Below are 22,152 nucleotides of genomic sequence, written 5' to 3'. Positions count from 1 at the left end.
ATACGCCCAGTTCTTGCTCCTCAATCTCCCTTGTTACATTATATTTCCTATCCTGTTTCACCACCTTTATCACCACTGGGAATGAACCCAAAGAAGCATCGACGGGAAGCATCCAAGATTGGAAGACACTATAAGGCGCGAGCCTAACAGCCGAAATTTCACCGGCATCTACAGCATTTTATACTCGACAGTCTTTAAAACGAGTTTGGCACGACACCCAACCCTTGACTGGGCCACCTGGGTGTCGACACGTACACATCTCATCACATACCCATTTCGCAGGGTGCATCATTGTTTTTGTTTTTCGATTTTTACTTTTCTTTTGCCGCTGGTCGGAGGGACCAGTCACTGGATGTATTGGTTTTGACATAATGAGCCTGGACGCTTTTGGAATACACACAGGATACAGGCCGCGGATTTAATAGGAGCTCCGTCGGGGGGAGCAATGCTGGTCGTTGCACTTCTTGGTCTCGCCACACCGATATTCAGGGCTGGTGGGAGATCGCTCAAGAGGAGTGCAGTGGGGGAGGTGGTTCACGATCATGACGATAACAGGAGAACGATTTGACACGAAGGCACGGATATGTTAGCATGTGCATAGAGATACCCATTGGTGCTTTGGGAAGCGATACCGAATAGCAAGCGGCATTTGTTTGTTCCCTCATTCAGAATTGTCTCGTTTTAACGTGATGTCTATGGTTCTATTTGCTGTCTATAAATTGTGGTGATACAGTGCCCGGCCTGTTATGCACAAATAGTTTACAAAGCAGCGAGAGGGCGTGATGGCTTGCACAAATAGGGATCTGCAGCAAGAACGCAGTGGCGTCTTCATAGACGCATTCTTAGGAGTTTGTGTTGGGCTTCAGATGAACCCTACGATTTAGATGTCCGGTATCGCCTGAGGTGTCACCTCCTCCTCGACAGGCTCGGCTTCCGGTGAAGCCTTGGCGTGATACCGCCGCAGAAGAGCAACGAATCCACCACCGACAACTCGGTCGCCAACCTTGGGACGCATGACCTGGACCGGCTGGGCATCGGCTTCAGCCCCTCTCGGAATAACCGTCTTAACATCCCACTCCCGACCGCCGCCATTGTCTCGGACGCCATCGGCCGTTGTTGAGACGGGAAGCTCTATAACTCTCTCCAAACGCACAGGCTGGTCGGTGCGCTTCATCCAGGTCTGGAAGTCGCCAATCTGGCTAATGGAGGGCTTGAAGAGAATGAGGAGGCCATTGGGCTTCAGGGCTTGGATGACAGGAACGGCATTTTCATGAGCGGAGGGGAGGTCGAGGATGGCGTGTGAGAAGAAGGGCGTGCCACCAGACTGAGCGAGACGCTCCGAGAGGTATTCGTCTATAGAGCCGACGTGGAAGTCGATGGTGGGGAAATACAGAGAGCGGCGGAACTGCCGAATCAGCTTGTGTGCGGCCCGCGAGTGCTTGGGATTGCGATCGAGTGTGTGGAGGACGGCACGGCGGGATGCGCGGTAGCTGTTGAAAGCAGCCTGGTCCTCGGGGGTGAGGTCAAGCCCGAAATCGTGCGGCCGGTAGTGCGCTGTGCAGAGGGAGTTGCGAAGCGCTGGTGTAGTGGATGGGTTGGCGGCGTGGAGAGCGCGGGCGATGTGGAGGGTCAAGCTACCCATGCCAGTGCCAGCCTCGAAGATCTCGAACGGCGGGGCATTGGAGTCTTCGCCGTCCTCTCCAGGTCGCGGGAGGTTCAGGTCCAGCAGTGAGACGATGGTGTTTGCGTCATGCGGGTAGATCTACAGGTCCCGGGGCCGGGCCTCACGTCAGCACTTTGAGATTCGCAGCGAAAGATGTCGTCTTCCGAGATGGCAGGTGGTTGCGCACCGGCGTGGCCTGCCGCGCGCTGTTGAGGATGTAGGTCGCCATGGACGGCTCGTGCAGGACGACATCGCGGCCGGAGGAGTCGGGGACCACGTCGAGGAGACTGCGGCCGATGAGATCCGAGGCGTTGACGGAGGCACCGTATGCGAGGCGGACACGGGATTCGGGGCGGAGGGGTGCGGTGAGGTGCCAACGGGGGAAGTTTGTGCCCTGTTGGCGGAGGAAGAGGACGTCATTTTCTGGAGGTGTCGTTGTTAGACGACCCGGAATTGGACTTGGGCCGGGGAGAGCATGCCTTGAACGGTGTGACCGGAGGAATATTGGCGGCTCAGTCGAAGAGGGGACAGGCGCCCGGGGGCGAGTGGCCGTGGCAGGAGGCGCATTGTGGGAGATGGAATTGTGATGCGGTGGGATGTTGGTGATGGAAATATTGGACTTGGTGGTTTGCGCCGGAGATATGTCGGGTAGAGCTTCTCAGAAGCCATGACACCGGGAAGAAGAAACAGGCAATTAACCCAATTCCATTGTGCGAATCAGGTGAGAGAGCTAATTAACTCTGCAGTGGGAACAATTGACTTGTCACTGGAAGCATCGTGCGTGTGTTTTTGGTATTGATGATATTTCTTTCTAACTTGTCTCTGCATGCATGAGTGCCTGTCTGCCCGACGAGTGGTCCGTCCCCTCGTTGATCGCTCCTTCCCTCTCGTTCCGGCTTCCAGGATGCATCCGTTGATATGGGGTATCGCCTTCCCTCTTTCCCCGAGGGAGAAAAATCCAGACATCCTTCCTTGCGACCGCCTTTTCTCTTCTCCGTTTGCGCCTCTCTCTTGTGCTCGGCTCACTCACTCTCCTCAACTCACTCAACTCAACCACCCACAACACCATCAACGACCATCTTCTCTTTCCCCTTGCCATCGTCTCGTCATCGTCATTATGCCGTCGCAATCCCACTACCCTTCCCACCCGAGAGGCAACGTTTCCTAATGTACATGGTATGCGCAAAATCACATAGCAAGAACGAAAAAAAGACCAACCCGGCCATCCCTCTCCTCCCGTCCTGGCCACTTTGGCGCCCCCAAACGCCAGTCCACGAAGGAACCAAAAAAAGAAAACACTCAAAAAATAAAAGAAATATGCCATCCCAGACTCCGGGCTTGTGAGTGGGTGAAAAGCAAATCGATATACAAACAAAAACCGCGGGTGCGTGTTGCACCATTTTGACTCCGAGGATCGTTCAGTCGTGGACAGCGTCTGTCGTCCAAGCTCGTTGACGGCGTTGAATTTTGAATGGGCGAAGGCTTGCTCAAGAGAGTGCGGCAATCCAACCCCCAAGGTATCGGAAGAAACAAGCTCATGCATTCCTCTAGAGATCCAGCTCAGATAAAACTCCATTTTGAGCCTCCCATTTGCTGCTCCATCGCTGCCGCCCAAGAGTCTTGGGGCTCGAGAGCATGCTCCGTTGTATGGAAGTCCTCCTCGAAGTACGGCAGAATTCGTACGCCTGCATGTTCTTCCATAAACTGCACCCCCTGGTCATATCGTCGTCGGCATCGTTTCGTCCACGGATCGACCTTGACTGGACTGTGATAGCAGTATACATTTGGACGGGAGTCGCGCACAGGGAAGACGAGCCCCATATTGCGAATGTGGTTCCAGAGGTCAATGGCGGCTTGTTTCGTGCTATCCGAGTTCGGGCTTGCCGAGTGCATCATCTGAACAATGGCATGTCGAAGGACAAGGACGTCGACACTATCCGTGCCAAGTCGATTCTCCATCTGCCGCTGCAGCAGTCGAAGTTCATTTACCAACTTCTCCAACCGCTCGGGGTTGACATGGTTGTAGAAGGTGGCCAGATCAATCCATGTGCGTGCAACATATGGATGTCGCCGGCCGTAGATGGCTTCCAGCTCCTCGGCGATCGTGGGGATGCTGCCCCATAAGAGATCCGACAGCGTCCCAGGGCCATGCTTTTGCTGAACTTCATACAGACAGGTGAATATTTGCCGGAGAGGATGAGATCGTTCGAAGTTCGTCGTCGAATATGCCGCGAGATACTTGCACAGCGCGGTCATCATGCCGGGGTCGCGATGAACCATTCCTAGAAGGAGCTCCTTGATGCCCTGTGGCGACAGCTTCTTCAAATCCACCTCGAGCTGTTTGAAAGCCATCATCAGGTAGTGGCCTCCCTGGTCGGCGTCCCTCATCTCAAAATAGTGGTTGGCTTCCAATAACAGCTCGCTCGACCCGGCTCCCCATACCACAATCGTTGTCCACCCAACTTGGGTGTCAGTCTCCACCTCAAATTGCCGGCACTGCAGGAAAGCCTTCCTCATGTTGCCGATGACGGTCTCTTGAGCCCTGAGAAGATCGGGGGATTGAAGATATCCAGTGGCCGGCGGGGGGGTTGGCGTTCGGCATCGAATGTGGGCTGGGAGATCGGCTGGTTGCTCGAAATCAATCAAGTCATACTCCGTTACACCCTTCCTCTTCAGATAAGTGCCCAGATTTACGACTTTCCCGTTTCGAACGAACTCAGACACCTTGCCCTCAGCGTCACGCTGGAACTTCATGGACAGTAGTCTCTTGACTTCATCTTCGGTGTTGTTCTTAACGAAGCCCCACTGCGAGAACCGTGTCTTGTACATTTTCGGACTATTGGAGTTTAGCAACAGACACACGGCACACGAGAAAGAGTACTTACGTCGCCTGAAACCCGTACTTGTCGGCCATGATGGACATGACTTCCTTGAGGGGTTTCCTCTCCTCAAGATAGAGGGCTCGGATAGTCGATTTGAATGACTCCCAAGCTTCAGCAGGAACCTGTTCCCGTGACGGTCGAGTTCCTGTCTGGGGGCGGAGAGACATCGAAGGACGTCGTTCGGCCTGAGAAGATGGTTAATAACGACAACCTGTGTAAGCATGGGAAAGCGTTGGGGATAACTAACGGGTAGGGAAATGGATGGAGACGCCCGAGGCAACTGGGGCGTCTGCGGTTCTTGCTTTGGAGAAGGACTGAATGCGGGAGGTGTAGGCATAGGCAGTTGTTGTCTGGACGGTTGTCGTACCGGCTGTCTTGTCGGTTGCTTTGATGGGGCTCTGACAGGGGTTTTGCCTCGAGCGTTGGAGCTAGAGTTGAAGTCCAGGACGAGCTGGCTTCCAGCATTCATCACTGGCTTAGGAGTGGAAGGAATGGGTGGTTTGGTAAAGTATCCACCAGTATTGACAGTATTACTGCTAAACTGAGACTGATCAATGAGTGGCTTGGGGGTCATTGGGACAGGAGGTCGCCAGATGGCAAATCCAGGCGTCCCTGGTACGCCCGGGGTGGTAGGCGCTGGAGATGTGACCTTGGGGGATGCCATCATGGGCGTTGAGGTCATGGGCGATGTCGCCATTGAATTTCCGACCATAGGAGATGTGATCATGGGAGACGTTCCCATCGAGGACATGGTCATGGGATTATGCACTCGATGATTGACCATGAAGCTGTCCATGCTTCCATATTGCCCAGAAGATGAACCAGCAACGGGACTGGTTGCTTGATGCATACCATGATGGAATCCACCATAAGACATGGGCGGCGGGCTGGCAATTGGACTGGTCACTCGTGACGGGCCGTCCAGAGAGGAGTAGTTGACCTCGGATGAATTGTTGAGGGGGCTTGCGACATGGTGGGATGCGACAGAGAAACTCCCAAACGGCGACGACACAGGCGGGTTCGAGGTCATAGGACTTGTGACGGTGTTGGAGGGTCTCGGAGGAAGTGGCGGGGCGAAGCCTTTGTTTTCGAAATGCGCAACCAAGCGGCCAACGCCTCCGCCGTCCTGGTGCGGGCTCATGTCCATGTCCACATCGTTGGAAGCATCGTCAACTTGGTGCTGAAAGCTGTGCTGCATGTCGGATGGGGAGGGTGCCCAGTCCATGCCCATAAGGGAGGAGAAATTGCGCCCCGAGGCATGAGATGGCTGCGAAGGGTCTATCGAGGAAGGATTCGAAGGGTTGAGGCCGAATTTGGGCCAGGCTTGGTCGGTGAAGCCATACGAAGGTTCTGGGTCGGAGTCGGAAGCACGAGGCCTACCCGCTGAAGGATTGAACATGGCGCCAGAGCGCCCAAGCCGACTGAGGAGGCCCGGTCCGCTGGCTGGCTGACAGTCAGTGACGGACTCGAGCGAGTCGAGAGCATCGGCTGGGTCCTCAGTCGCCAATGCGCGGATTCATCACTCGTCAAAGTGGCGAGCGGGAGAGCTCAAAATGGAGGTCGAGAACGAGAGGATGGACAAGCGGGCAGAAGTGCCCATGATCCCCGGGTACGTATAATAAGAGGAGCCGGAGACTGCGACGGCGCGCAGACCAGATGGGCGGCGGGCGCGCACTGGCTTGGGGGCAACCAAAACGGTGATACCAAAGTGCGTGCACGTCCAGGGCCCTGCTAACGTTATCGTTCCCCAGACTTGACGCACCAGCAGGGAAAGATATGACAGCTGGTGTGATAGGGTCGTTGATGCGACCAGAGCCGGAGAGAGACTCGGTGGACGGGACGCCAAGTGCTGCGCGTGAGAAGGCCAGCAAAAGTTCCCTCGCCTAAGTTTCCCAGAAAGGCAACCCAATCTGCTGTCTCGAGAGTCTGGAGCGCCTGTCCGCGGGGTGTCGAGGGGAGATAAGAGGGAGGCATCCTCGGTCCCAGGGGGGAGACACGCTGGCTGGGGGGCACTGTTCTTGGGGGCGCTGGGCTGGCAACCCAATAACGGGATGGCTAAGGACTCTCTGGCCGCTGGGCTCGGGCTGACGATGGGCTGGCCACGGACGGGCTGGTCAAGCGTGTTCACCAGGAGAAGGCCCGAGGAGGAGACAGAGAGGGAGCGCCATGATCCATGGCCCATGGCGGCAGCCGGCCGACCACTGAGGACGGAGAGTCCAGGGGTGGGCATGTGAGAGCATGCGACCAGTGTTGCCCGAAGCAGAAGGTGAAATGGACGGAGCCACCACACACGAGAAGAAGCACCAATCATGACGGCTCGATACAGCCCCTGGCCCCCGGGCTAGCAGGGAAATCTGCCGAGGGGGCGAGCATTGGCGGGCATTCCAGCGCCGACGCTGCAAACCAAGACCAAGGCGCAGTGTCAAACGCTGGGCTCGCGATTTCCAGAAGACTTCCGTTTCTTCTCCCGCGAGTGTGTACCAGAGCCAAGGGCGCCACCTCCGTCTGTGAGGGCCTGGGAGTGAAGACTTCCGGCCTCCCCGGGAGGGCACGGCGGTCGTCATGGAGGTGGCGAGGAGGGCGCCTCCCGAGGCTGAGTGTGTATGTCGCGCAGGAGACAGGAGAGGAAGTGTGAGGGCGTGAAAGAGGCGTGAGTGACCGTGAGTGACGGCGAGGCTTGCTCTCTCTGACCATGACGGGATGGACTCTGCATCAAGAGGGTCCAGTCCCCCAGTCTCGGCTGCGAACTCTCCTTGAGCCCGTTCCTCCATGCCCCATCCCGGCTGTTCTTCTAAGACGTTCGGTCGTGGCGGCGCCACGAAGACGCCTGAGGCCACCCCCGGGATGGTCTCAGACTACTTTCAGTGGCCCTCCGCAGTTTGGGCTTGCTGGGCTTGCCAAGCTTGGCGCCGGTTTTCCTTACACGAGGGGGTCACTGACGAGACGACGATTGTGTGTGTGCCGTGGGCGATCCCCGGCTTCTCTCTCTGTACGAGGTTAGATTGCCGTCGGTTGGGCTGGTCAAACAAGGCGGATTTCACAAGATTGCCTGCTACTGGCTGTTGGCTGTTCGCACAATGGAAAGAGAAAAAGGTTCAACCAGCCGGTGGAGGGAGTGGGGTTGCGTGACAAAGCTCGATATGCGAAGCGGCCATCGCCGACACGCCAGCACTTTGCTGCGAGAACGAGGACCAAGCGGGCGTTGGTCATCAACCAGCCTGGTGCAATGGTGCAATTCTGCCGTGGTGCTGCGGTGCTGTGGTGCTCTGGTGCTCTGGATGGGATGGTGCAGTATCCGCAAGCGCACACAGCCGCAGACGAGCCCATTCAACTGGTGGACAACATTCAACTGGTGGATAGATGAGGCGGCCGACGAACGCCGCGAACGCCGCTCGAGGTCATGGCGGGCCGCCTCTCTCTGCCCCCAAGTCGAAGCCCTGATGCTGGACATCTCGAGTGTTAGCGAGACAAGTTCATGGCCTCCGGATGGCCCGCGCTTCAATCCGTCCAATTCATCTGGTTTTACGTGCCTCACTGACTGCAGCGGCGACGCCCTGTCCGAGATTGCGCTGCGCTTCGTGCCTTGGTGCAACAAGGCCTTGTTCTGAGCATTGTCGTATTTTTAGAAGCCTGTCGACTCGAAAGAGCATTGCACGGAGCAAGTCCCGGTCTAGATCAGGTCCATCAACGCCAAGCCCGTGACTGCCAGGCGGCTGGTAATTGGATCCAGCTGAGGGCACTCGGCCGAGTCGGCGGTCCAGTATCAACCACCGATATCTTACATCCATCCAGCATGCGCCGGGCGCAGCGGGAGCGCCGCCTCCGTCAATGCAGAAAGCAGGCCGGGGCTGTTTACTCCATCATCCCACGCCTCTGAAGGAGCCTCTAAATGAGCATATGCAGTCCTATTCCAAATGAGCCTCGCGTGGAAACTGCGCTTCTTCAACCTGAAAACCCTGGCGCGATTTAGGTCCTTTTGGCGTGACGCCATCCGACCAGACGGAGTCTTTTGCCATTCTGCCAAGCCAAACCGAGCTGCCGAGGCCGAGTCCGCCGTCATTCCGGTGTGATTTAAGCTCGTCATCGGAACCCGGCCAGCAGTGATAATTGTGTCCAAAAAATTCCAGCGGCAGAGGCTGGATCGCAGCTGACCGACGTTTCTCGGACCATCTTCAACTGAGATTCGGAAGGATTCTCCATTGCTATTTTGCTGCTTTTTTTAGGATCCCGCGCGGCCCGACACACAGACGCAAGGTTTGCCGATCACTTCGAGGTTAACAAGACTTCGTTCGTGGACCATGCCAAAGCGAATAACTCGCGACAGCATTCAGGTGTGCTGACAGGCGGTTCGGGCCAGCCGAGACACAGATCGGCAACGATGTCAGCCACAATGGCGCAGCAGTCGGTGACAAGAGCCGTTAGCTGCGAGGCGTCGAAACGGTCCACGTCTTCGGGACACGTTGAATACAGAAATGACATGCGTCATCGGCCTGTTGCCGCAACTAGGCAACCTCACGAACAGGTTGGAATGCGAAAGGTTGCCTTTGCAAGTTCTGGGGGCGAGTCGATTGCTGTCCGAGGCTGAATGTCTGAGAGCAACGGCAATCACGGGCCCGAATATCAGCCATTATAAGATGACATTCCCAATTGGGCTATTCGTGCCTCATGGTAAGTATCTAAGTAAGACACTTCTTGTCATCTCTATCAAAGACTCATTTATCTGAAACCCTCCGTTTCACCACGTAATTAGGAACTGCGGGAATTGAGGTGGAATAGAAACCTCGACTCGGTCGCCAAAAGATGGGATGGCTATTTTTCTACCAGGATGCTTCTCAGATAGAAAGAACAATACGAACCCTGTTTCAGTAACCCTGTCGAGATTCTAGATTGTAGGTGAAAACATGCATGTCGACTCAATGTTGGTCCTCGAGGAACGAGTCGTTAAAGGGCTCTCGCTTCTATCTGAGTTGAAACCCACAGCGAATACAAGGACACCAGCGACACAAATAGTCAAAACAATAATCGAATACAGTTCAACGTTTTCTCATTCAATACTAATTTATACAAACCTATTGACCTACGAACCAGTGCTAGACACAAAGCCCGACCCCAACCCAAGGCATACCAAAGAAACCTAAACTAAACTACAGATAATGAATAATATATAATATATAACCGAAGATAAATAGGTATACAGTGAAACAGAGCTCAACACCGTGGTCTATCCATATTTTGGTATGCCTTGTTCTACCCCTGGAGCTTACGCATGGTATATGATGATATAGTAGTAAAAAAACAGTAAAAACCCCAACAAACCTAACAAAATGGGTGACCCAAGAAGCGAATGAAGCCGTCAAGAAAAATGTTAAAGATACAAGTTGGAGTGCTCCAATACCGTTTCCCCTTGTTTGCCCCCTTTAACCGCCTTTCCCTTTCCCAGTTCCGTACCTTGATTCCCGTTATGTGGTCATTGACTGATCCAGGGGTCTTTCGTCGTCGCATCGCGGTCTTTGTATGGTGTTTCTCGTTGGATGGTTGTATGGTACGTCTTTGAGCGTCTTGTAATGCGAAGTGCCTCAGAGCAACATCGAAACGGCGTTGTGTCGTTGGAGAAGTGAAGAGAAACATAGTGAAGAGAATAGGTAATGGCCAGTTAGAAGCGAAAAAAAGAAAAAGTCGATGTCCGTTCGAAGTTGGGACGTCGTTGAACGTTAGAATCTGTGACCCCGTCACACCTCCGCGCCATCCTTCTCCTCTCGGAACCGTAGTCCTCCCTCAACTTTGATGGCATCAGTAACCCACGGGGTCTTGGCCACCTTGACAACGCTCCAGCGGCTCCTTGCGCGTTTCAGCAACCCTTCCGTGATCTCCATGGCACCCAGGAGACCTTTCTCCTTGAACTTAGTTTCGTCGCCGTCGTTATCCGTGTCATCGCCTGCATATTCAACCCATTTCCATTCGACTCTGGCAATGCGATGGCTGGTGCGACTGCGCATGCGGTGGGCATCGCTCATACTGGGATGCGGGTCGAAAGGCAGACGGGCCTCGAGGAGCGCATAAAGCAGAACACCGAGTGACCAGGCATCGGTAGCTCGGCCATCATAGGGTTGACCCATGATGACCTCAGGAGCGGCATAGTCTTCGGAACCACAGCGCGTCTCAAGCTTCTCATCATCCGCGATGCGGCGTGAGAGACCTAGATCCGTAAGGATGACGACGGAGTAAGGGTAGGTAGCCCAGTTAACGGTTGGATCAGCCAATTCGGCCGGTGTTAGATTCACGAGAACGTCTAGGCAATGTTAGGCGACAAGTCGCAATGGTAAGATACAGCCAAACTTACTCTCGAGCTTGACATCGCGATGGACAATCCTCCTCTCGTGGAGGTAGCTTACCGCACCGACTAACTCAGCAAAGATTCTTCGCAGAAGTGACTCTCGGAGAACAGAGCGATGAGCTGTTGCAATGTCAAACAGGTCGCCTCCAGGGCAGTAACTCAGCACCAGGATGGCCCTCGAGGGCTCAATACTCCAGGCCTTGAGGTCGACCAGTGTCGGGTGGTGAATGGTTCGCATGATCTCAAGCTCGCGCTTTAAGCTCATCTCGACACGTTCCTCACTGGCACCGCCTCGAGGACCATGCTCGCACACCTTGATCGCAACCAGAGTCTTCCGGTCAAGGCTTAGCTCGGGCTTCGAAGTCACATTTCCAGGACCAGTCTCGTTAGAGTCATCTTCACACTCGATCTGACTCGTGGCTAACATGACCCTGCTGAAAGTGCCCTGACCGAGGAGGCGTATCGATCTCCATCGACGCCGTTTCCTGTCATTTCGTCCGAAAGCCTCAAAGTACTCGTAGCGAGAGCTCTTAGGTTTGCTAGACCCATCGGCCGAGTCTCGAGACGACTCGCTTGGGGGCGGGGTCGGAGGTTGCGTGACAGTGGGAGTCAGACCACGGGACTGGCCAAAGTGTATCTCCCTTCGCATTTGGGATTCGGGCCCAGTGTCGTTGGTTCCATCGATTTTAGTGTGTGATCCGGAGGTTGACGTGTGTCTCTTGTGTCCCATCTGGTCCGGGTTGTATTCGCTCGCGCTGCGATTTCGGGTGTGATGAGGTTGGTTAATAGTTGGCGGTTGCGCCGGGATCTTGTCTCCAGGCTCAAGCGCCGCATACATCTTGCGCTTCGCACCATTCGAAAGGGCCGCGTCAATAGACTCGCCCGTATTCGTGACCAGAACGGATCCCTCGCCGACGCTCAGGAGGCGGTGCTGTGGGGGTGACGCAGACCCAGCACTCAGCCTCTTCCAGGGGCCTGGAGAGTCTCCCGTCATGAGTGGACTTGGCAGAGGCGTAACAGAGCCCATAGCAGAGATGATGGGACTCGGGACGAGGCTGCTGGTACCGCTAGCGTTACCAAGGCTGTTGGCCAGTGCAGTCTTGAGGCTGGGGGTCCTCGAAATTGGCCGAAGGCTGCTCGCCGAGGCTCTCTGCTTCAAGGTGAGAGATCCGCGAGAGGAGGAAAGACTGCCACTTCCACTTCCGTTGCCATTGAAGGATTCTCGACGGTTGGGAGTCGTTGGGAAGGAGCTAAACTCGGTTGAAATACGGAGGGATCCAACGGGACTATAGGAGCGCCTATCGATGGAAGAGGGGATGTCCGTGGCGAGGGCACCATGCTGGGTCGGAGGCAGCTCGCCTTGTTGAAGTGGAGGAGAGGGCGCTATCGTGTTGGCGCGAAAGTGGACGAGGGCCGGCGTAGTGACGGAGACATCAGGGAGCGTGTACAGGCCAGAGGGACTTGTGGAAAGGACAGTCTGGACTTTGCCAAGGCGGTAGGACGTTGACGACGGGCCGGCAGAGGTAGGGACAGGGACGGGGATAGGTCTGGAGCGGAATCCGAGGGAGGGGTCGCTGGTGATGGCGATGTTTCTGGAGGAGTTGAGGGAGTCGTCGTCGAGGGGCAAAGCCGTCGCAGTCCGGGGGGTGTGGGGCGTTGACATGGCTTTGCTCATCGGGCGTCGGATAGGGTTCGAGTCGATTCGGTGTTTAGTCGAGTGAGTCGAGTCGAAGCGATGCGAGGCGGGGTGAGGGAGAAGTTGGAGGCGTGGTTTCGGTTGAGTGACTCAAACAATCGAGTAACCTTTTGAGTGCCGTGTCAGTGACGTTTCGCAGGGCGCCGGGGACGAGCGAGCGCAATGGAATGTGCGACACGGGTGGCGTGACAAGGGTCGATAGAGTAGTTCGAGAATACACCCAAAGAACAAGCGAGACGTACCTTGAAGCGGGAGATGGTCCGTCTAGGGTTGCGAGGTTGGAGGTGAGGACGCGGTTTGGTGGGGGCCGAGTATGGACGGAGGCGGAAGCGGATGCGGAGACGGAGGAGACGAAGGGACGCGGAAGGGGAAGGGGAAGGGAAAGAGAAAGAGAGGGGGAGAAGCAGATCGTGGGCTCTTCTATAACGCGATCATGGAGGCGAATGGCTGGGTTTGCTGGTGTTGAGCGGCAGAGAGCAGAGGGCAGAGAGCAGAGGAGCCCGTAGAGCGTCGTCAAAGAGACGAGGCGGGAGACACAAGAGAAGGAGAAGAAGAAGCGAGGCGAGGAGACACAGACGTCGTCGCCGTCGCCGTCGCCGTTCCCTGGCTCGGTTGGTGGATTCGCAGCGCGCGTGGTACAGTGCAAGAGTGCAATTGCCAATAGCGCAGCAGCAGCAGCAAGGGCAACTTGGCAAGTGCAAGGGCGGGCGGGTCCTTGCCTGGCTGCTAGGGTGTTAGGGTGCTAGGGCTCCTGGACGGGCTGGCTCCTTCCCTGGAATTCCTGGAATCCCTGCGACCCTACGGCGCGACGGCGGGAAATAATGGGGCCTCGAAGATAGGGAGGGCGATGGGAAGCACCGAGGAAGGCGCTGTGGGGAGGATGAGGCAGGTTGGAAAGGTACCTGTGGCTTTCCGCGTTCAGGGGACCAAGGTAGCCGTACTTTAAAGGACCAGGCCTTCGGTAGTTGGACGCCTGTATCCTGTACTTGGCGCCTGGGTGGGGTACTTTGATATCTCGACCTGGGGCTTTTGGGTTTATCTACGCCGTAGCTAACTAGGCAAAGAGGTAGATAAAACCTTCTTTGTCCGGTCGTCTTAGACGGGGTCAATGGCTTGGAAGGGGGGGTTGATTGCGGCGCCCACGTTGCAGAAGCCCTCAGATATCGGATGAATTGCCTGGCGCCGACTCAAGCTCCGGCTGGATAGCGAGGGGCGAGGGGCGAAGGCCCGTTGCAACCGTTACAGAGAAGAGGACCCAGAAACCAGTGCGAAATAGGGTCGAGACCGCCAGGGCGTAAAAGGCAAAGCAACAGCCACAAAGCAACACACAGAGAGAGCGAGGTCAAAGAAAGGAAAAAAGATGGCGGCCGCGGGCGTGGAAGGGGGGGGATTGGGTTCGATTCGATTGGCAGTTAGCGGGCTCCGGTGCGCCGCCGCGTTTCCTGGCTCGCTGTACCGGCGATTTCCAAGTCTGTCTCGTGCACACGGAACTCGGTGCGCGGTGCACACGCGCCGGACAGTGCTACGCACGCTCCAGCAGCGCAATACCCCAATAGCTTCTACCTACTACGTAGTATGTAGCTGCGACGATAGCGTGGTGCGGCTTGTGGAGTGGTCGTGGCGTGTTGGGGCGGGCGGGAGGTGAGTCAAGAGCAGCGCAGTGCGGTCGGCCAAGCGAAGCAGAGGGCAGGTGATGACCGAAACGTGTGGCCAAACTCGGTGCACGAGACCGAGACGCCGGGGGCCGGGGCGGGTGCAACTTATTCGCAATTTCACGGCGTTTGCTTTGGGGAGGAGGAATAGGCAAAAAAGAGATGAGATGTGAAATTGAGATGGTCTGTTTGCTGGCCTGTGGGGGAGGAAGGGTTGGCCCCCTGATATGAAGTCCACTACGTACCTACGAAAGGGTCAAAGGTCAATGGATGCCGCAAAGGGAATCCGCCGGAAACCTGCTTGTTGGGGAGCACAGAGATATTACGGCAGAGCTCGGCCATGGCAAGGTAAGACGGGCAAGATGTCATTTGTCCCATTGTTCCATTCCCCCATCTGCAAGGTAACGTGCTATCATCGACGCCGTGTGGTGATGGCGCAGGTTGCACCGCATCAAAACCTCCACCCCTGCAACCCCGTCCCCCCAGCCTTCGAGCTCTCGCTGCTTTGTGACTTGTCCAACGGCCGCCGAGCTCTGCCAGAAGCCAGCCATTGCAGACTACGAGGACATCGGCTTACCGCATGGGGGAAGGTGGAGAGACGGGGTCTGCCCGGCTATCGTTGCGTCTCCAACTCAATTCGATCGAGACAATTCCAATCTTGATGAGGTCCCATCTTGACTGGCTTGCTGTCCGTCTATCCTGTCCGTCACGGGCCGCTCACTGAGACACAGACGGACACATGCCAATCATGCAAACGCACAACTCAACTTACTCGTAGACTTTTCCCCAAACATCAATCAACTCCACAACTCCCAACACTCCAACATTGCAACCAGGCCACACGAAATCTGTCGCCGGACCGAAAGCCCATGTGTCAAAACGTTACCACCAACCCAGCACCCCCCTGCAATCCCGATGGATCCATACCCCCTCCCCATGAATCAATCCCTCCGCTCATTGGCGAGGGGACCTGCAAACCACCATCATGTCTGTCCTGCAGCACAAGGTGCCGTATGTACATTCGACGTCGTACATACTCCGTACTCCGATGCTGTCTCCTAATCTTTGCTCTCATATCTCCTTTCCCCTTTGTCCTTTTCGTCTCTGTCTCCGTCCAAGTACATCATCGACATACCCGCATCTAATCCCCCCTCGCCGCCCTATCACATATTCAATCCCCCCTTGCCCAGCCCTTCAACTCCCCCGTCTCCCGCCTGGTCCCCTCGCTTCCAACCAATCCATCTCGGATCTTGGCCTCTCCACTGGCCCCGCCGCCCAAGCACGGCCGCTAGACGCCCTACACTCGCCAACCAGCCTTACCCATTCTCCAGACCGGGTCTCGTCTAGTTTCTGGCTAGGTGCTTCATATTCGTGTACTCGGATCGATATGGAACGAATCGCGTGTAGCAATGCGACAAGTGTCTTTCGGTGCCGCCCCTACCGCCGTAGAGCGAGCCCTGTGTCACTCCCTCCGATCCTCCCTCCCCGCCCCGTCCCCGATCGGCAGAGGTTTCGGGCTCCCTCCCGTGCGGAGTCCGGATGCGGCAGGCTCTCAACCTCAAAATCACCTGGAACGTTGACGCCGCTCTCAACTATTGACGAGGCGAAGACATTACATCATTCGGCGACCAATGCTTCGGCGACCCGAATCCATCGCGTCATCGATCGCTCATCCTCTCCGCCTTGTGTTGTCAAGGTTTCGTCCCCGGTCTCGCCGGCTGTCTCCTCAACCTCTGCCTCGACCACATGGCTCGTCCGGCCTTGTCATTGGCCGCCCGAGCCACCTCCGGCCATTGCGACGCACGCTCGCCCATACCATCGGGAAAACTCCTGTCAAGCCTATGACAACCATGTTTTTAACCGGAATGCTTACCTGTAACTCGAGTAAGTAAATGCCAGGGTAGGTAGGCAATCTCAAAGATGCCAAAGACGCCCGTATTGATACCCCTGCAACTCCAAATACTCCCTCGCCAATACATGGAGGGGTGGTGTGTCTCAGCAATCCCTTCTTGTCATTTTTTATCTACCTTTTTATTGTAGAACATAACGTGCAGATCGTGAACTGGCAAACTCCTTAGTATTCCTAATGGACTTGATGGTACATACGGGTCCGCCTTTGCGTCATCTGTGACCTCTCAAGCAATGTCGTCTCATCGTCATAAATACTCAAGCACCTGCGTCTGGAGGCATGTCTAGGCGACTCCACGGCACGGCTTTGCCATCACCAGTGACGGGGAGCTCCGCCCACGGCCTGAACTTACTGAGAGAGCAAGACAGTTGGTGTAGATGGATGAAGCTGCAAAATTAATCCCCAACAGCATAACGCTTGCGAGAGACTCTCTCTACCTAATATTTCAGCCATATCAACCAAGTTCTAGTGTGTGGCCATTCACCTTTTCGCTGCCGGAAAGGAGGAGAGCGGGTCCTCTAACAATTTTAATATCCACGGGACATTTGTTTGCTATACCATAACTGTGATCACTTACGCAAACAATGAGGTGACTCAAGTTTCTAAGGCCCCGTGATCTTTAAGCTCAGCCGATGTCGTGTTTGTATCACACAAGAGATTTTCGCAATGCCATTGCGGGCTAAGAGGCTGCAGGCCCAACGACCCCGGGGTGTTCTCCCGCTTATTTGACTGGAATATCGCCATCGTCTCTACATGGGATGATGGCTACAGGCATCAATGACCTGCAGTACTTGACTACGTACTTAATCAAACTTAGAGAGCCTTAGAGCAATTGGGACAACAAACAAGTCATATATCTGATTCACCAGATAGGGCAGATAGCCAAAGTCAAGGTCTACAGCATTCATAGTGTAGAGAAGTTGCTGGGCTGGGAGCTATTTCTTCATTCCTGCATTACTTTATCTGAACCGTAACTGCAACCAAAAGGCGGAAACATAGCGGCCGGGACTAACAAAGCACATACGACGATATACTCAACGAGACCAGAGCTCGAGATTGAACACGTTGGTAGCTTAAAGAGACCAGCGGCCAATTACTGGAATCAGGTATGTCAGAGCGGCTAGATTATCGCAAGTCTCAATTAGAGAAAATACTGCAGGGTACCCAACAGGTTCAGTCAAACTGTCCACAAAGTCGACAAATGAGCACAAGCCGAGGACGAAACTACAACACAATGCGGTCCGAAGAAGAAAGTGGTTAAGAGGCCGCAGCCAAGAATAAGGCGGACGAAGTGGAATGGATAATTGTGAGGGATAATCTAGAGGACGAGGAGGTGATGATGTACTGCCTCCTGAACAAGAGCCCATACAGTTTCCAATACACACCAGACGGCCCTCCCCATTATTTGACGGTAGACCAGTTCGCCTTCACGGGACTTCTGGTCGCCTTAGGTCGCGACCAAGAGTCGATGAGCGCATGGTACTGCCATGTGGCCACGCCTACTAAATCTCGACTGCACCCTCATGGAGAGCCTCCATAACCCACTAAATCAACTCGATCAACGCAGGGTTAAGGATGCAACACCTATCGCCGATAAGGATCGGGTCAGCATCTGCGTTGGGTCTCCCTTCCAAGGCAGACGCAACAATGATGGACACTAGTACGAGCGGGTATCGAGATTCGCCGAGCGACGCTGATGGGTAATGAGCAGAGCCAGAGACCGATTCGACGATGAATCCAGGAGGCGACGTGGATGTTGGCATAGCGATAGGGATCAGCGACCTCTCAATCAGATCCTAATATAGACTAGGCGGCTCTCTTAGAACACACAAATCAGAAGAGAGTGCACAGCCAATACAAGTGAGGAATAACTAGCAACTCGGAAGTTCAAGGGAGGTCTTCGAGCACGTCGGTTTGGGTGTGTTGTTTGATCGTCCCAGCTCCTATCCCACCTCAGCCGGGCAAAGACAAGACCGCAGTCGATTTGCGATGGAACCGACTGCCTGTAACAGAGACACCGATATCTTGACTGCTAGTTTGAAACCCGATCTTCAGACTTGGGCTACCGCGCAATGTCTGTCTCCTCTATCGGCGGGCGGTGCGCGGCTCAAGTCCGAAAGTTGGCTGCTCTCATCACTCGTCCAGTCCGACTGTCATCTCTCCATCAGTGGCACAAGTATCCAGTGTTTCTCAAGTCTAAATATAGGCTCATTCATAAGATCTCTCCGAGAAGGATTCCATCCAAAGAGTCGAGCTGTCGCTGACACCGTCCGAGCCGACGCACCGCCATGTTACGAACTTCAAGATCTCCCGAACAACTGGTCAGATCACGATGTGCACAGAACGCAGCACACCTTTGACATGGCAGCACCTCCTCGGACCGCTTGTTTCTACATGATGCCATCTCACGACCTCCCATAGGTGAACAACTTCATCAGTGACGCGGCTCGACGGAGTTGACTGGGTAATCTGATCTCTACTTCAACATGCATCACCAACACCCTCCTCGCACATTGCGTCCCCTTATGGCTAGGGTATACTTTCAGCCTCCAGGGGATATTGCCACCCCAAAAAGGCACTATTCTCAGGTACTGCGGGTGGTGGCAGCATGAGAAGGGGTTGAGAGGACGGCAACGATATAAATAGTCGCAAGTGGTAATTGGCGTCCACGTCAAAACAACTCCAAAGGACCTCTCCACAAGAGGCAGCATGGAACAACCACACATTACACGTACTGTTCCATATTCGCGGTTAGAGACGCATTTTATTTGTCATCTATGTTGCATCTACGGAGCTACCAATTGCCGATGCAGTCATCTCCAAAGCTGGCCTCCAATCCCGTCGGCCGAGAGGAGAGGGTTACACAGGCCCAATCCCGTGGCATTCTCTTAGCCCCCATTCCAAGAATATCGTGCGTCAGCTCAAACTTCTCGAACGCGGAGCTCTGGAGCTCGGAGCCCCTAATAATTCCTCGCTGGCTTTAATGCATTCTTTCCAAGGGGAAATGCATGCGCCAAACTAATGCCATCGTGCGCTAACCTAGACGCACGCCCGTCCTCCGTATATTTTACAGGCCAAGTACCCGCCCCATTCCCCTGCGTTGTCATCATCATGAAAAAAGAAGCCTTTTTGGGTATAATACAAATTGGGGAGAAAAAAAAGGACCCTGTCAAAAGTACCCCATATCTCGACAGCCCCCGCCTCCTTCGCTGGCCGTCAGCAGCCACTCATTTGGAGCCCTCATGTATCATTCATGCCCATTACGGGCGTCACGGTCGGCAGCCGGGCCTCGTCGGCAGCCCACAACCAATCGGGAACTTCGATGCTGCTCCGGCTGGAGTCGTCGACGGGGCTGGTCGCTGCGATAGATGTCTCCGAATGGCATGGCTCCCTCCAGCTGGGAGGACTAGCAAAGGTGCTTGAGTCTCTCGCGAAGTCTGATAGTCGGCGAAGCCGGTACTGTTGCACCTGGGCTGCCTCAACGACTCTGCCCATCTCGGAGTGTGCGCGCTCGAGGTTGGCCAGACACGTCAGAAGTAAGCGCTCGTCTCCGTCGCCAGTAACAGCCAGCCGCGTCGCCTCTTGGAACCATTGGAGGGCCGAATGGATGTCACCCATCCGGAAGCTACAGTTGCCCAATTGGATGTTGACCACCGTCTGCTGCTCGTCTCCCATGTTGTACTCCTTGAGAGCCTGCAAGCACTCGATTGCCTCGTCAAACCTGCCCTCCCTCTCTTTCGTTTTGCAAAGCACAGCCGTCTGGCCAATGGCAAGCTCGATGAGCCATTGGTGCTGCATGCCAGTGGCATCTGCTTTAGCTCGGTAATTTGTGGCGACAGCGAGAGCTTCCGTGGACCGATCGTGGCCGAGAAGATAGTCGATATGATCGCCGTATAGAATGGCGGTGATGTAATTTGCAGGTCCGATTCGCTCCTCCATAAGCGGCACCAAGGTAGAGTAGAGACGCATGGCAAGCTCGGAGTACTCGGTGAACTGGGGGGATCCCAAGATCTGCCAGATGCGGATCATGGGGTTGTCTTGGCCGAGCACAATGGGGACCAGGCCGGCTAGATAGTCCATGACTATCCGTAGAAGGTCGTTTCTGTGATTCCGATCAAGGTACCACAACAAACAGGCTGTCCGAGCGACAAATATGGGGCTCTCGGAAGCAACAATCTCCTTGAGAGACTCAAAGGCTGGGCTGAGTATCGTGCCGATGGAAATTTCATCTTTCCGCATCATGCAGCGGTTGACCAAAGCAAAGCCGGTCATCACGCGCTCAAACAACTCATCGCTTCGGTCACCTGTTCGGCGACTCGTGCAGTTGACGTTGTACTCGTACTCCCATATCCCATTCGTAAAACACAAATCCACGTAATTCCTGAAGAGACACAGGACTTCCTCGATGGGGCCGACCTCGATTGGGGCTGTCGATGAAGGACTGGGAGCTGGTGAAGGCGTGTGACACTGAACCTCGAGGGTTGTTTGGATGCTGGGGACTTCGCCGGCTTGAAATCGGGCCACGAGTGAAGGGTTGCGGCGGATGTAACGGTTGATGTTGTCGAGGTCGACAGGTTGGCCGCGGATGGTGAACTCGGAGGGCTTGCCTTGGGCCTCGCGCTCCGTCCTGAGGATGAGGATGGCGAGGACCTCATCGCCCTTGAGCTTCTTGTCGAGTCCCCACTTCCAGATTCTCGACTTGTACATTTTTACACTATAGCAGAGTTAGCCGGCTCATCAATCGTAAACACCACGGACAATGGTGGTGACAGAATATCCATCATCAAGATGCAGGTAGGTACAGCAAGGACAAGTACGCACGTAGCAGTAAAGTTGTGGTCGCGCTCGAGAATCTCCATGACCTCCTTGAGCGGCTTCTTCTCCTCCTGATAGAGGCGAGTGATGATGGGCCGCTTCTTCTCCCATTCTTGGCTGGGGATGCGCTTGCGGGGAATTGACCGAGGCATGCTGATGTCGGTGTCGTCCGAGTCGCCTGGGGTCGAATTGCGTCTGACCGGGAAGACACGAGTGGCTGCCATTGCCATTCTCTGCTTGAGGGGTTGGGCAGCGGGAGCAGGCGAAGGGTTTATGGCGGAGGGATTGAGAGGCGATACGGCCTCTAATGAAGAAGGAGGGTCGTCAATGAACTGCGGCCGCAAGAATTGTTAAGGTTTAATGTGTTCGCCAGAGGGAGAAGACTAGTGGACAGGGGTTCATTTGAGAAATGACGACACAAGGCAGCGACAGCGACTGCGACTGCGCCGGTAAGAGGACGATGGATGGAGGCCAAGCACAAGGAGGCGGCGGGTGAGTGTGCCACGGGCCAAGGCTAGACAGGCTAGACTGGGAATGGTGGTGGCCTTAAGGCTGGCGGTATTGTGCCTGTGAAGCCTGTGAAGCCGCAAGCCGGCTGTGGTCGTATACGTCGCCTGCTTGACGGGACGGAGGTCCGCGGGTGCCTCTATCACGGAACTCCTTGTGTGTGTGGTGTGAGTTTGCTCCCCTCTCGACCCGACCGGTCTCGTCTCGTCTCGATTCTGGCCCCCTCGGTCCCGCAGAGGCAGCCAGACAGCCACGGCCGTTTGGGTGCTGGGGTGCGGCAGTCGAGCAGTGGTCCCCCCGCAGAGCGCAGGAGGCATGATCCATGTCCAGTCGATCAGCTCGGTGGGGGCCATGCCTGTGATGCCATGGCGTGGGCGCTTGCTGGCAGCGAGGGCGGTCAGCAAGGCCTCCACCCTGCTGGTGTGCTGCCGGTGTGCTGCTGGTGTCACAGCGACTGCCACGACGCAACGGGACGGCCTCACGGTTGCGAATGCTCGACTGTACGTCTGGGCCGTGGTGGTGTTGACGGCGGTCCTGCGCCCCCCCGCTTGCCATACAGCCCGACCCAGAATGACTCCGCCGGGGCAGGCATGCCGCAATTATCTCTCATATCTCTCCGAGGGCAATAGACGGCGCTCGCAGGAGGGCCAGCGGTTTTCCGGAGGGGCTGAGTCAAGCCCGCACTTGAAGCAGG

At 55.5% G+C, this 22,152-nt stretch overlaps 7 protein-coding genes across 7 annotated transcripts; 2 read left to right on the top strand and 5 right to left on the bottom strand.

The window, feature by feature from the left end:
• Positions 1-647: 647 nt before the first annotated feature.
• On the bottom strand, positions 648-2,351 carry BGZ61DRAFT_463818 (adenine-N(1)--methyltransferase). Its single transcript, XM_046247441.1, has 3 exons — positions 2,143-2,351; positions 1,851-2,086; positions 648-1,762 (listed from the first exon to the last, which is right to left on the bottom strand). The coding sequence occupies exons 1-3, from the start codon at positions 2,330-2,332 to the stop codon at positions 881-883; spliced, it is 1,308 nt and encodes a 435-aa protein (XP_046096202.1). The 5' UTR covers positions 2,333-2,351; the 3' UTR covers positions 648-880.
• An 872-nt stretch (positions 2,352-3,223) lies between these two features.
• Positions 3,224-5,944, bottom strand: BGZ61DRAFT_539666 (uncharacterized protein; the record flags this gene model as incomplete). Its single annotated transcript, XM_046254818.1, has 3 exons — positions 3,224-4,499; positions 4,549-4,730; positions 4,793-5,944. The coding sequence occupies 3 exons, from the start codon at positions 5,942-5,944 to the stop codon at positions 3,224-3,226; spliced, it is 2,610 nt and encodes an 869-aa protein (XP_046096201.1).
• A 1,525-nt stretch (positions 5,945-7,469) lies between these two features.
• Positions 7,470-8,306, top strand: BGZ61DRAFT_148698 (uncharacterized protein). The gene has a single exon (XM_046237339.1). The coding sequence runs from the start codon at positions 7,623-7,625 to the stop codon at positions 8,151-8,153; it is 531 nt and encodes a 176-aa protein (XP_046096200.1). The 5' UTR covers positions 7,470-7,622; the 3' UTR covers positions 8,154-8,306.
• A 1,968-nt stretch (positions 8,307-10,274) lies between these two features.
• On the bottom strand, positions 10,275-12,542 carry BGZ61DRAFT_369140 (kinase-like domain-containing protein; the record flags this gene model as incomplete). Its single annotated transcript, XM_046241940.1, has 2 exons — positions 10,275-10,834; positions 10,886-12,542. 2 exons carry the CDS (start codon positions 12,540-12,542, stop codon positions 10,275-10,277), a joined length of 2,217 nt encoding a protein of 738 aa, XP_046096199.1.
• Positions 12,543-15,085: 2,543 nt separating this feature from the next.
• BGZ61DRAFT_148646 (uncharacterized protein) lies at positions 15,086-16,310 on the top strand. The gene has a single exon (XM_046237338.1). The coding sequence runs from the start codon at positions 15,213-15,215 to the stop codon at positions 16,104-16,106; it is 894 nt and encodes a 297-aa protein (XP_046096198.1). The 5' UTR covers positions 15,086-15,212; the 3' UTR covers positions 16,107-16,310.
• Positions 16,311-19,248: 2,938 nt separating this feature from the next.
• On the bottom strand, positions 19,249-21,339 carry BGZ61DRAFT_148638 (uncharacterized protein). Its single transcript, XM_046237337.1, has 2 exons — positions 20,958-21,339; positions 19,249-20,850 (listed from the first exon to the last, which is right to left on the bottom strand). The coding sequence occupies exons 1-2, from the start codon at positions 21,179-21,181 to the stop codon at positions 19,377-19,379; spliced, it is 1,698 nt and encodes a 565-aa protein (XP_046096197.1). The 5' UTR covers positions 21,182-21,339; the 3' UTR covers positions 19,249-19,376.
• Positions 21,340-21,497: 158 nt separating this feature from the next.
• On the bottom strand, positions 21,498-22,013 carry BGZ61DRAFT_485364 (uncharacterized protein; the record flags this gene model as incomplete). Its single annotated transcript, XM_046249699.1, has 1 exon — positions 21,498-22,013. One exon carries the CDS (start codon positions 22,011-22,013, stop codon positions 21,498-21,500), a length of 516 nt encoding a protein of 171 aa, XP_046096196.1.
• Between the last annotated feature and the right edge of the window lie 139 nt (positions 22,014-22,152).

The sequence above is a fragment of the Ilyonectria robusta genome (genome assembly GCF_021365365.1).
Source record: "Ilyonectria robusta strain PMI_751 chromosome Unknown BGZ61scaffold_36, whole genome shotgun sequence".
NCBI classification, from domain to species: domain Eukaryota; kingdom Fungi; phylum Ascomycota; class Sordariomycetes; order Hypocreales; family Nectriaceae; genus Ilyonectria; species Ilyonectria robusta.
The sequence above is the reverse complement of the archived record's forward strand: the minus strand, read 5'-3'. Positions and strand labels throughout refer to the sequence as shown.